The sequence below is a fragment of the Ambystoma mexicanum genome, chromosome 12 (assembly GCF_040938575.1).
Source record: "Ambystoma mexicanum isolate Mex_15411 chromosome 12, UKY_AmexF1_1, whole genome shotgun sequence".
NCBI classification, from domain to species: Eukaryota; Metazoa; Chordata; class Amphibia; order Caudata; family Ambystomatidae; genus Ambystoma; species Ambystoma mexicanum.
The window spans coordinates 1,004,426,291-1,004,440,748 of record NC_090936.1 but is presented as its reverse complement, the minus strand read 5'-3'; the positions used below and the strand labels follow the sequence as shown (position 1 = coordinate 1,004,440,748).

Genomic DNA, 14,458 nt, shown 5'->3' with positions numbered 1-14,458 from the left:
ATTCCTGGGGTGCGCGGGAGGTTTCACACGCGATCGGAGCGGGGTACATGTATTTCGGATGTGGCCGGGAAGTTTCACACGCGATCGGAGCGGGGTATGTGTAATTCGGGGGTGCGCTGGAAGTTTCACACGCGATAGGCCCTGTGCGAGTGGGGTGCGTGTATTCCTGGGGTGCGCAGGAGGTTTCACACGCAATCGGAGCGGGGTACGTGTAATTCGTGGGTGCACGGGAAGTTTCACACGCGATTTGCCCTGTGCGAGTGGGGTACGTGGATTACTGGGGTTTGCGGGAAGTTTCACATGCGATTGGCCCTGTGCGAGTGGGGTATATGTATTCCTGGGGTGCGCTGGAAGTTTCACACGCGATAGGCCCTGTGCGAGTGGGGTGCGTGTATTCCTGGGGTTCGCGGGAAGTTTCACACACAATCGGAGCAGGGTACGTGTAAATCAGGGGTGCGTGGGAAGTTTCACACGCGATAGGCCCTGTGCGAGTGGGGTGCGTGTATTCCTGGGGTGCGTGGGAGGTTTCACACGCGATCAGAGCGGGGTACGTGTAAATCGGGGGTGCACGGGAAGTTTCACACACGATAGGCCCTGTGCGAGTGGGGTGCGTGTATTCCTGGGGTGCGCAGGAAGTTTCACACGCGATTGGAGTGGCGAACGTGTATTTCGGGGGTGCGCGGGAAGTTTCACACGCAATAGGCCGTGTGCGAGTGGGGTACGTGTATTCTTGGGGTGCGCGGGAAGTTTCACATGCGATTTTGCTGTCAGAGCGGGGTACATGATTTTCGGGGGTGCGCATGGAGTCCTACACGTGAATTGGCAGTGTGGGTCCTGCCAGGTGTTCCCTCTATACCCTCCACAGCCCCTGCAGGCAACCCACACCACAGGGGACTACCCTGCACCCCTGGTCATGTCCGGCAGGCAGCCCATCCACCATGGGCATGCCCCCCAGCCAAGCCACATATCAACTTGCACTACTGATCACCAACTCATGTCCCCCAGCACCCCCACCCCCCAGCAGTCAGGGGCACCTGCCAGCAGGCCCCCACTCATGTCCCACACATGTCCCCCAGCACCCTCACCCCCCAGCAGTCAGGGGCACCTGCCAGCAGGCCCCCACTCATGTCCCCCAGAACCCCCACCCCCAACAGTCAGGGGCACCTGCCAGCAGGCCCCCACTCATGTCCCCCAGCACTCCCACCCCCCAGCAGTCAGGGGCACCTGCCAGCAGGCCCCCACTCCTGTCCCCCAGCACCCCCACCCCCAGCAGTCAGGGGCACCTGCCAGCAGGCCCCCACTCATGTCCCACACATGTCCCCAAGCACCCCCACCGCCCAGCAGTCAGGGGCACCTGCCAGCAGGCCCCCACTCATGTCCCACATATGTCCCCCAGCACCCCCACCCCCCCAACAGTGAGGGGCACCTGCCAGCAGGCCCCCACACATGGCCCCCAGCACCCCCACCCCCAGCAGTCAGGGGCACCTGCCAGCAGGCCCCCGCTCATGTCCCACACATGTCCCCCAGCATCCCCACCCCCAGCAGTCAGGGGCACCTGCCAGCAGGCCCCCACACATGTCCCCCTGCCCCCACGTCATGACGATCCTCAATCATGGGCCTAATGGCCAGCCACATCACACCCCACGCCACCACAGCCCAAAGACCCAACCAAGTATTGCATCCACCCACATAGAAATGCCCATTACATGATACAACCCGAATGGCAAGTATGTAAATGAACACATGCCCGTCACACACACACAATGGGTGCAAGTGAATGTTTAAACCTACCTCATGGCATGCATGAAATCAATGAGAGAATACCACACATCGAAGTATGAAACAAAAATGTATTGAACCCAAAATGAATGTAATGAAAAGAAAACACACAATAATGTGAAGAAGAAATAAAACGCAGCATGTCCAGAAAATAATCAAAAATATGAAATCAGAATTCAAAGAAATACAAATGAAAATGTGTGCGTACGGTCCAACAAAGCAAATCCAAGGGAAAAAAATAAGTGAAATCCATTGCTGCATGGTGAAATGAAAAAAAATAATAATAAATCCACTGTTCAACTATATACGAATCACCAATCCTGGGTCCATGAGTCCAACAAATGAAATGAAATCTACAAAAAAGACTACCCAATAAAGAACTATATATAAAACCTGGTGCATTGTCCAATCGCCCCAAAATAAACAAAAACAGAAAGGAAACCTAACACTATCTAACTATATACAATGGCGGCGGGCAAGTCCTGCTGCTCACTCTGTGCTGTCCCGGGCCAGGGCGGCATCGAACTCCATGTCGATGTCCCGGAGGCGGGCCTCTGCCCTGGCCCCGAGGTCTCGCACGGAGGCACTCATGGCCTGTTCCAACTCCCTGCGGGTTGCCTCGAGGCACTCTGCCCACCTCAACGCCCGACGCATGGAGAACTCTGCCCTGACCATGGTGAGCCGCGCCTCTTCCACCCGCCGCCACTCCGCATCTATCCGCTGGCCCAACCGCTGCCACATGGAAGACAATCCCATTCCTGGGTCTTCCTGCCCTCTGGCCGATGCCTGCCCCGACGATTTTGATGGTCCTCGATCCATCATTGCTCCCACCTACAGCCTGCTCCTGCTGCTGCTGCTGTCCATGTGCCCTCTCCGATGGTGCCTGCACATCCTCCATCAGCTGGTCTCCAGTTGTGGTGTCCACCCCTGCTGGACCGCCGACTCCCGACTGTGGCAGTGATGTGAGCTCCACCAAGCTGGCTGTGTTGGTCGGGCCAGGTCCACAGTGGGCCCTGGTGGAATCTGGCATGGAAGACGGCAGGGAGAACGACTGGGCAAAGTCTCCACAGAGGAGGAGAGGTCCACTAGAGTACGCAACACATGTAGGAACCCACCGACCAGGGCCCCTCCCAACAGTGTCACGTCGCGACGCTACTGTTCGTGATGACGTGCGTTCTCCGCCCAGGATGAACGCAAGTCATCACGAATGGCACACGTGCGCAACGCGACACCAATCAGGATGGAGCCCATATGGTCATGGGACCCCTCGTCCGCAGGTAGTGGAGAGGCAGATGACATGGCACTCTCCCCTACCTGCGGACGGGCCTGGGACGGGGCATCCCTGCTGGTGCATGGTGGTGCAGTCAGTCACAGGGTCAAGGACAGGGACATGCACAGGCCCCTCCGCGGTGACCTGTGCTGCCTCCTGACCCTGGCCCTGGACGGCACCACTTGCACCAGTGGTACTACCCCCACCAGGCCCCATGTGCGGCTCAGTAGCGGGCTCCTCCTCCTCTGTGAAGACCACCAACCTGGATGTCTCCATACTGTCTTCCGCCATTGCAAGCCCCTGTGGGGGCTCACCCGGCCCTTCCGCCACAGCCGTAGTGGCAGACGCGGCACCAGCCCCCTTGCTCCCGGATGATGGCAAGTCCTGGGAGGGTGGCTGGGCCTTGCGTCGCCGCCGAGTGGAGGCATCCCCGCCGCTTGGCTCCACAGCGCCGTCTCCGCCCTCTTCTTCACTTGACGCTGCGTAGAGGAAGACACAGAACACAAGCATCAGGGTACAGTACAACATTCCCCTAGACAGGAAGCAATAACACATGAGTTGCAGTGTCTAACTTCACTTCGATCCTGTCCCTCCACAACACATGGGTGAATGCACACAACACACATGCATGAACAGGCACGGCGCCTGCAATCAACACCAGCATCCATGTACAAGGGCCTCTATTAACCAAAATCTTGCCTTCAAACTCACATGCATCATGGCTCACACTGATCCCATGCACACACATCACCGGAGGGTCATGCATCATGCCTTGCACACCACAGACACAGTGGATAGACACAGTGCATACACCGGTGACCGCACTGCATGAGTGAATGTACACATCATCACATACATGTGTCATGAATCCATGGCGTTCCTAAGTCACACACACACTTCTCAGACACACACATGTGCACCATACATGTACATAACAGCAGCACCCATCCCTCACACCCCCACCATGTGCAAGAACAGACACTGGCATGCTTTCACGTGTGCATTTGCCATACAGCTACCCATGTTGCATTGTAACTCATGCACCAACTATGTGGTTCACACAATACTGGTCTCACATGCATGACCATGATGTCCCTGCACACACACATCCATACATGGCCTATGTCACACATACAGGCAAGTATCAGACTACCAGCACACTGCAACATGCCCTGTCTCACACACCAATGCTTGGCCACTTACCGCTCAACGCCAGACGGGTCTTCCTCTGCAGGATCTGGGCATGGAGCGCTGGGCCTACGCATTCCAGGACCCTCATCTGGATGTCACTCATGCTGACCCGGCCCCCCTCCGCGAGGCGCCGGGCCTTGTAGAGGGTCCTGGACCTCAAGTCTTCCCAGCGCTTCTTGACATGCTTCATGTCGCCGGTTGCCACCCCCTCCGCGTTGATGGCAACCACTACGTCGTCCCAGATCCTCTCCCGTCCTTCCTTGTTGGCACGTTATGTTCCGAAGAGGGCATCAAAATGCCCCAGGACATGCTCCACCAGGACACCAACTTCCTTCACACTGAAGCTGGTGGCCCTCTGCCTCTCTGGCTGGGGGTCCCCAGTGGTCTCAGATGGTGTTTGCCCTGACATGGGGACCCCCGAGGCAGGCGTGGGTGGGCCACTGGGTCCTGGGGCTGGGCTGTGGAGCGATGGTATCCCAGTCGGGAGTCTTCTGTTCCAGCAGGGGTGGACACAGCAACTGGAACCCTGGCTGAAGCGCAGGCACCAAATAGCAGGGCACGTGGGCAGCAGGCAGGCAGCAGCAGATGGCAAGTGGGAGCATGCTCGGGGATCTGGGGGGCAGTAATTCGGCCTTCTGGGCAGGAGTGTGGTCTTCTGTGTGTTTGATGCGTGGCCAGCTTGATACGGAGTGATTTGGCACGTGAAAATCTTGCACGTCAGCGTGTAATTCGAGGAAAGACTTACGCGCATAAGCGCATCAGCACACGTACGCGGTTTCATTGGACCAAAGGCCCTTAGCGCGTAAGCGCTTCTGTGACATGACTCACGTGGGCGTTTCCCTCGTGACGTGGGCATAGTGGTTCAGCGCCCGTCAAAAAACTGCACGTCCGCGTGTGGATGCGTGTAATCCGAGGAAAGGGCTAAGTGATGTGACACGTGCAGGCGTTTCCATCAACACAGGTGCATGTTCAACGTACACGTCCAAAAACTGCACGTCCGAGTGTCAGCTCGTGTAATTGGAGGAAAGGGCCTTAGCGCGTACACGCGTAAGTGACGCTGTACGTGTGGGCCGCTTTAAAAGGTATGTGTAGGACCCCATTCCCTTGTACGTGCTTTTCATGGAGAGCGAGTGGGTGAATTCTGTACTTCTTGTCGGTTCACACGCGATTACTTCACAGCGTTTCAAGTTCGTACTCCCTGTAACCTCTGACAGCATTCTTTATTTTTTTAGGCCTGTTTCCTCAAACAGCGTTCACTTCTTCTTTTGTCCTGTCTCCTCAGACAGCGTACAGTTCTTCTTTTGGCGGGGGTGTTGCCTATGCGCACACGCGCGTTTTAGCCACATTCTTTTTCCAGGCAGACAGTGAGTCGCGCATGTATTTACCAACTGTGCTTGCCCCGTGTGTCGCGTACCCCTTCAGAGGTCATTGTAGGCTGTGTGTATTACGTGTACACTTATTTTTGTGTTTATGGGTGCCACAGCATAGTGCAGGTTCATTTTTTCACGCACGTGGTCTACGAGGGGTTGCGTGCACGTTATTTTTTGATTTTGAGCTGCCTGTGCGTTGCGTGACCCGTCATCTTCCCCCAGGGGTCACAGACAGCCTTGTTAGAGCACTAGAGTACGAATTCCATCTTGTACCTACCCCTTTCACCCCAATTGCCCAGGACAATAGTTTATTGCTACTCCCATACGCACAACAACATCAGTGCCATGGTTGGGAGGTGACCAAGCGGTAAGGGAGGCAAAGGTGGCCGACCTTCAAAAGGTGGGCGTGGTGGGCACGGTAGGGGACGTGGCCGGGATTTGCAGGGTGCCCCTAAACCCCCATGTGTGGAGTACCAATCAGGGACACCCATGCCCCCCCCATGGTTGAGGGAAACGTGGCTGACACCATCCCAGCTCAGCCCTTGTTGGACCAGCCCATTGTGGCACCTGACCTGGCACAGGATGACTCCCAGGCTGACTTCCAGGTCAGCAAGTCTAGGCCACGTGTGGCGGTGCAAGTTGGTGTCACCAAGCCACGTGGATCTGGGAAAGCTATGTCATCTGCTGCCCCAAGTAGGCAGGGTGGGGAGGCTGCAGGGGCAGCTGCAGCTCCATCCACCCCAGCTCTGAGTCTCCCAGCCAGGACAGTGTCGGTCCAGGTCCATCAAACTGACGTTCCCCCTGCCAACATCACACTTCTGCCAATGCCTGCACCAAGGCCTATGGTCATTGTGCATTCGCACACTCCTACTACCCAGTCCACCGGTGCTTCTGCCCCTAATGACCAGAGCGGCGTAAGCCACTCAGGCTCCGCTCCACCTTTGAAAAAGAGGAAGAAGGGTGCTCTGGCACAATAGGCTGAGACCCCAGACACGGCTACACACTCCGGCAAGTCAAGGAAGCCTAGCTTTAATGACCCGGAACTTGATGCACTTGTGAGCTATGTGTCGGCACATAGCCGCAAAATGTTGGTGACTGCAGGGTGCAAGACCACACCTGGTCAACGTAGGGCACACTGGTAGACCATCGCGGACAGCATAAGTGCCCTTGGATTTGTGAGGCGCACAGCTGATGATTGCTACAAGCGGTGGAATGACCTGAAACGCAGAGCAAAGAACAAGCTGGCCTTAAATCATGCCGCTACTCTGGTGACTGGCGGTGGCTCTCCACAAGAGGACAATGAACTCACTGAACATGAGTCTGTTGCTGGGACCTTCGTCACAGAGGAACAGATCCAAGGTGTGGGAGATCTACCTGATTACGATGCATTGTCCGGTGAGTGCCCATGCGTGTGTGTGTAATCCATGTGTATGTTGTTTGGGTGACGGGTTCTGATTGAGTGCCAGGTGAGGGTGTGTACTCCTAAGTGTTATGGGTCACCCATTTGCTTCCTCCCATACATTCACGTGCCTTGGATTTGGGTATGACTGTATCCCTTCTGCCCACAGTTGCCAATTAGGCCCACATTAGTGCACTTTACCTTGAACTGTCATCTTGCAACTACATTGTTCAGATTTTGTAAGTGTTCATTCAGGCTGATTGTTTCCACTCTCCCATTTTTGCTACGCATTATTCTGCCCTATTGCAACATAAGATATATGCTTCAGTCATTGTTTATAGCCCACACTGGGTCACCATTTTTACCTGGTTATGTTAATGATTACACCATTCAGGCCGATGGAGTATTGGGCTGCAGAAATTTTTTATTAGGGCCTGTTTGCATGTGGAAGATGACAGATGTTTCCTGTAATGTTAAAGTGACCAACCATTGATCAGCCCACAATGACTGTGTTATTGGACACTGGATGTGCTTCAGTGTGTGCCACATGCATATTTTGCAACACTATTCAGCATCAATCTTCGCATCATGTCGATGTGACATGGATGTGTGACAGTACTCATTCACTGACATATTGCTGTAGTTTTGTAATTTACCGTGGCTATGCTACTTGACATCTGTGTGGTGGCATGTGTCATGTATGTGTATTGGACATGCCACTCACAGCCTGATGTGTGATGCCAGTGCTACCCAACATGCAGTAAATGTGTTGCATATCCATCTTGCTCTCCCCAGTGTCTGCCTTTTTGTCTCCACTTCCAACTCTCTGACAATGCATGCATGGCAGGGTTATAGTCATGTGGGACATGTGTTATTCATGTACTGGATCTCTGGCTTGTCACGGCCTATGTGTGTGCTGTGGTGCTCATGCCTGTTTCCATTTGTTGTCTTTCATGTTTTTGCGGGTGATGACGCACTTGGTGCTGTTGATGTTGAGGAGATGGTGCAGACCCAGGAGGAATCTCAGGCACGACCGGGCACCAGTGGGGGATGTGGTGTGGTGGTGGGTGAAAACCCAATGTTACTGCAGACCATACTGTCCAGGGGTGCCTTTGGGTGCACCTCCCCAGACCTCTATTCAGGTGCTGAGTCGGATGATGAGACTTATGTGCAGTCGCAGGTAAGTGTTTCTGGCAGGGATTCTGTTCTGTCTAATCCACCTGGACCAGGGGTAGAACACTCTATGGGGATGTCAGTGTTGGTAGGTCCGCCTTTGGCGGTTACGGATGCAGGGTCACACTCCACAGCATCTGATCCTGTTCCTGGGCCAGCAGATCAGAGGGGGGAATGCAGTCCTGCAGCCTCAGGCAGTGCCAGCACAGCAAGGTGCAGATTGCCTTGCCCCAAACAGGTGTGGTGCCCGTCAAAGCGGTGGCCGTGCGCCACCAGGCAATACTGTATGGGAAAACTCCATGTACGGTATGGCAACCCAACAGGCAGCATCAGTAGAAATGATGGCTCAGGCAATGGAGAGGGTGGCCACTTCCATTATCCCCCCTGAAAGGCAGATGGAGCAACAACAGCAGGCAACAGATTCCATTTGCCAATCACACAGGGAAGACAGGTTGGCGTCCAACAGGGACAGACGGGCGGCACTGGAGACTCTGCGCGAATCCATATCAATAGAGTCCCAGGGCCACAGGGAAGCCCTGAGGGTAGAACTCCATAACCTCAGGCAGAGTCTGCTTGAACTTGAGGCTTCCCGAAATGTTAGGGCAGAGCAGCAGCTGGAGCAGCTCACACGTTCGCTCTCAGCTGAGCTGCATGCAACACGTGAGGAGATCCAGGCATCACGCGAGGTCATGCGTGCAGAAATGCAGGCAACCCGTGATGTGCTGCATGGGGATCTCCGCACTTTAATCCTCCAGAATCAGACCTTCCAGACCTGCATGCTTGCTGCCATGGAGGACCATACCAGGGCTTTGCGTGGGCTGCCTCCCATAGTGCCACCGCCTCTTGATGCAGCAGCAGAGGATGAGCAGAGCGACAGCAGTTCTCCCAAAATGGCATAGCCGTGCAGGCCATGAGCCCAAGGAGGTATTTTTATTTTCTCGCAACATCCACGCAGGTGGGTGTTGGTGTGCACCCTGTCCTCGAACCTCCTGGTTGGCCTCCCCCACCCCCCGGCCCACACATGGCCATTTTTGATTTTTGATTTTTTTTTTTACAGTGTGTTGCCTTGTGTGGCTCCCGTGGGCATCCACTGTATTCCGGCTGGGCACATGCAGGCTTGTCCTGAGTTTGGGTTAGATGCTTGGGTTCGTGAGACACACACCCCTCCTGCTTCCCGTTTCCATGGGCTTGCAAAGGGTGTGACCAAGTGAAAGTGAATTACACAGTGACGTTGGGCTCCCATGAGCTGTGTGGGCAGTCTGTAGTCAATACTGTGTAGACATCCCTAGTGGATATTGTTGTTGTATTGTACACTGCATGGTGTATTGATATGTGCTTGTGCATCCATGTCTTCCTCCTAATCTGCAGGTTCCTTCCTCATGTCTTCACACGGCCGTCTACTTTGCAGATGCAGTTCATGTTGTATGCAGTACACTGAGACATTTGCGTGGCAGCAACACTCTACAGTTGTGAGGGGTCGATGTGCTGGCGTATCCAGGTTGTAAGACTACCACTACTTGAAGTTAGTACTGTCATGTTTTTGCATTTTTCCATGGTGTGTTGCAGCATTGTGTTGCTGGTAAGTATTTGGTAATGTGTGCTGTTAGTTATACATTACTGGGAGCATATTGTGTGTGGGCAGTTCCCATTAGGGACAGTGTACTTTGTGACACTTGTGTCAGGTCTTGTGTATTGCTTTGTTTGCTTTCATATTGCATGACATGCCATTGTGTGTTGGAGCTGGGGAGGGGTTGGGTGACATGGCGCTGTTCTCATGTTGTATTTAGCAAGGGGGAATCCTAGACGGCAGCCTGCCTTTCTGCAGGTGTTCTGGGCAGGTATATGTGCCTGCGTACTGATGGGCGTGCAGTCATGATGGTCAACACCTGGTGTAGGCAGCGTGACTGCGTGGCCTGTGACATCCCCCCACTATAGCACTTGTCCGCTGAAATGATCCAGTGGCCAAGAAGTGCAGTACATTGAGGACCTTCTCCAGGGGGCTGAGTGCTTGGGAGCACAGGGTGGGTGATGTGAGGTCATCCTCCCACTCACTCACCAGGTCGAGTATTATGTGAGGTGGAAACCTGTACCTCCCATACACCTGGTCATCAGGCATCCCAAAAAGGCTGGTTCTGGTGTAAAAATTCTGGCCCCGACTATCCTCCTCCTCCTGCGGTATCCCACGACCACTGCTGCTAGGAAGGGTATATTCATCTTGGTGTCTGAGCTTGTTTGTCGTTTGCGCGCACTTTTATGCTGCGCGGGTCCACATACGCCTGCTTCCTGCTGGCGTACGTGTTTCCGGATTAGCGCGTCTTTTTTGGCGCACGCATTGGCCCCGTTCGATTCCATGAATACGTGTTGTAGACGCACGTGTGGGCGTTCCGTGCATTTGCCTGCTGTACTTCCTCCGTGACGCCCACATTTTCACGCGTTGTTCTCCATTCTGCGTGTTACGCCCCCTGTTCCGCCTACTTTTGTTGTGTGCGCTGCGCTATGTGCGCTTTCATTGTGCGCTTAGCGCACGCTGTCTGGAGATGTGTGTGCCAGCGTGCGCCACGCAGAATTTTAGTGCACATCCAGGGATTTACACGCAAATGGACTTCCATGAATCGCTGTGCGCGGGTTTCGCTGCGATTTTCGCACTTGCACTGTGATTCGCACGCTTTCGCACGTTTGTGCCGAAAATGTCAGCGCACATTAATTCCATGAATCGGCCTCCAAGTCTTTTCTCTAATCTTTGTTTTAGCAGGGGAACATTTTCTCATGTCTTGCGTCACCACAAAGTATTTTCAGGTGTAGCTGTCCCTACACATGGGCTAATCGCTCATCATATAATTTTGATCGTATTAGCCAGAAGGTGGACTCACAGATGTACCGTCGGGCCTGTTGATAATCACTCCCTGACAGCTGCACACGCACTCACCTCTCCAGGGGTAGACCTCACCAACAAGCCCCAGCGTAACATTATGACAGGCTGTCAGTGTATAAATAGGGTCTCAGACTTCCATCCCAACCAACCAGTGTAATAAACCATCATGTTTCTTTCCCCCACAGAAGCACTATCCAGTGCACCGCACCACGCCAGGCAACAATCCACCATGTTACCTAATGTCCATCACATATACCCACTTGGTAAGCTTTCCCCACTCTATACACGTTGATTACCCATGAGAGACCCGCTCCATCCTTACTAACATTGACATTTTTCTTTATCTTCCTCTTCCCTCCCTGGTGCCCTGCTTCTCGCTTTGACTTGTGGTAAATGTCCACATAAACTGTATGAATCGTAAAATGGAAAAATGTAATGATGTATATATGCCAAGGACAATGCAAGAAGCCCCTGAAGAGGCGAGAGCTTACGGCTGCACTCCGGCATACCTGTCTTGCTTCCCGGACCAGTGGTTGACATCCCTATACTTGCAGTTTTGGCTTAATTTCCTGCCGACTAAGGAGCGACTCTGTTTTTGGTCCCAGTCATCTGACTCGGACCTTATGTGTCGCTTCTGTAAAACCTCAAACGAAACGCTCAAACATCTGACGATGACATGTTCCGGATTAGAGCAAGAAAGAAACAGCATCTTTGGCACACTTACAAAGAACTTTCAGTTTCTATCCCGCGACGCAAGAAAGAAACAGCATCTTTGGCACACTTACAAAGAACTTTCAGTTTCTATCCCACGACGATTGGTGGAAAGCCCTGTTTGATGGGTCAAACAGTCCTGTTCTATATGCTTTGGTCTCCTTTCTTCAGGCCGTAAATGATCGTTTACACGCCATTTCGGCCAATCAGATGGACAAGACAGCTTGATTTTTGACCCGCTGTCGTATGTGGTGACTAAAAATACGTAATAAGATCCAAAGAGATGTGGTTTTGTTGTTTGTTTCATGTTTTGATGAATTCTGTATATTTCTAAAGGTTTGAATAAAACCAAATAAAAAAAAATGTTTTAAAAAAAATGTATGCCACTTTGTTTGTTTAAACCCCACATTGTCACTCATGTCACCAATACACAATTCAACACTGCACTTCTCAACACCACGGGCACTAATTTGGTCCTATGTTATGAGAAACTTGTATTGGATTCAACATCTGCTAAAAATGTAACAACCATTGTTTGATGGATGTACACCACAGACTTGATAAAGACCCTCAAATGGTTGAAACATGTGTCGGCACTTCTAGTAACATTAAAGACCTATTGGCACAAATTGAATCAACGGGCTCCCGTTTTCATTAATTGAGACAAAACATACAAACCACAAACTTTACTCAAGACCACATATGAACTGTGTGCGTAGCACCAGTATCGTAGGAATCCCACATCCATCCTATAAGTATGATAGTGTTTTAGGGAGATTGCCTAGTTTTTCACATTTCTGCCATCAACCCCATTAAATATATGACAAATAGTGATCCCTTACTTGCAACATTATTAAAATCGGCAGTTCAAAATGTGTTTTTTAAATATAGAAATAATAGAAACACAGCACTCTGTGTTAGCATTTTATCTAAGGTTACTGGAAAAAATGAAATAAAACGAAGGGAAACAGGGCTGAGGCTTTGCAGCTTCACACATGAACCCACTAGCTAACAGTAGAATGGAAACCTTACTCATCATCACCAAAGACTATCAGTATGGCATAAATTCATCCTGAATACAACATCAGCATTTATATGGTCATTCATTGGCTTGTGATGGTCTGTAAAGTCCAGGGTTTTTGAAGAGACAGCACAACTCAAGCACAACGTAAAGGTGTGGAATTCTTGCGCTTCCGAGCCATTAGCCACTTTAATAATTTGTGATCTGTTTGGATCCCAGGCATGAGTTCCAAACAAGTTGGTTTAACATCTAGACGGCCCAGATAATGGCACAACATTCTCTCTCAATTGTTGTCCATTTCTGTTCTAATGGAGAGCGACTTCTACAAATGAATGCCACTGTTGTTTACCCTTCTCGATTCACTGGGCTATCAGATTATGTTTGATGTATTTACATTTGCTTCCACTTATCGTTTAGGTCATCAATGTCTATGTGAGCAGAAGATGACTGAACTGGAATTGTGCTGGGCCCTCATTAGTTGTTAAATATATGTAGAGTGTTGATTGTCAGGCCAGGGCTCAGAATTGCCAGGGCTATTAGAATTAATGTTTTCCTTTTTGTCTGTATGGTTGATCTTTGTGTTCTATGTGTCACTGTATGCTTGGGAGATAAGATGGCTGGAAGGATCCCAGCAATGATGGGGAAGGATTTTGATTGTTCGACAGAAAGACAGATATACATAAGGACGGATGGATGGATGGATGGATGGATGGATGGATGGATGGTCAGATGTGCAAAGGGACAGATAGATGGATGGATGATGGATAGATAGTTGCCTTAAACCTACAAATGAAATATGGAGAAGTACCACCATAATGTACTGCACACTAGCGCAAGGCTGGTTTTGTCACAGAAAGAGAAGCCGCCACTTGTTTTGCTTTACCTGAGCTGCTGACCCTCCTCCTGATCATGCAGTTGTCGCTTCAGCAGGCTGTTATTCTCCAGCAGGGTCTGGCGCTCACTCCTCAGCTTGTGGCACTGATCCCTCAAAAGCTGCAGCTCCCCTAACAAGACAGAGACCATAAAACAGCAGAGCAGTCAGGGGGTGAAGTGCACTGCCTGGAAGAAAGGATACCGTGCAGATGGGGAATCTCAGTCACATATAACGGGGGTCCCCTGCTAGGGAATTGGGGTACTTGCAAACAGACAGCAGTCTTGGAAAGGGTAGAGACTGGGGTACAACATGGCACATGTTAGGTAAATATCTGACTAACTCACTAAACGCATTTCTTCAGAAGCACTCGAGTGTTAGGAATGAGAATCTCCCCCCCACAGATCCTGTGTGATGCCCTCTGCCCTAAAAGCATGCACTTGATCTTAAACCACACTACATACCTAGCCATACCTGTCGATCAGCTACCTTCTATCTCCACCTGCACTAAAAATATTCCTCAGTTGGAAAAAGAGATGTGAAGAAAGCAATGGCAGCCCGCCCTAGAATGCACGTGTGAACTTGGGACATGGAACAGAAAACAAGGTGGTTCTCTCCCTCTTAGCACGTGCATCCATTTCAGGGACGCTTGGAGAAATTCTACTGAATTGAAGAAAATGTTGTTTCTGCATAAGATTCAAGGAAAGCACCTTTGAGGGGTTGTGTGTGAATGCTGCATACCTACAACCCGTGTCTCCCTCTACTTTAGGCAGGCGCTTTTTGAGTAACAAAAGGGCATCC

General features: G+C 51.7%; 1 protein-coding gene across 3 annotated transcripts in view; it reads right to left on the bottom strand.

The window, feature by feature from the left end:
* CCDC136 (coiled-coil domain containing 136) overlaps positions 1-14,458 on the bottom strand; it is a 391,788-nt gene that overhangs the window by 173,197 nt on the left and 204,133 nt on the right. For all 3 annotated transcript variants that reach the window (XM_069629532.1, XM_069629531.1, XM_069629533.1), the window contains exon 6: positions 13,670-13,790. In XM_069629532.1, coding sequence (XP_069485633.1) covers positions 13,670-13,790 — 121 coding nt within the window. The remainder of the gene's footprint in view (positions 1-13,669; positions 13,791-14,458) is intronic.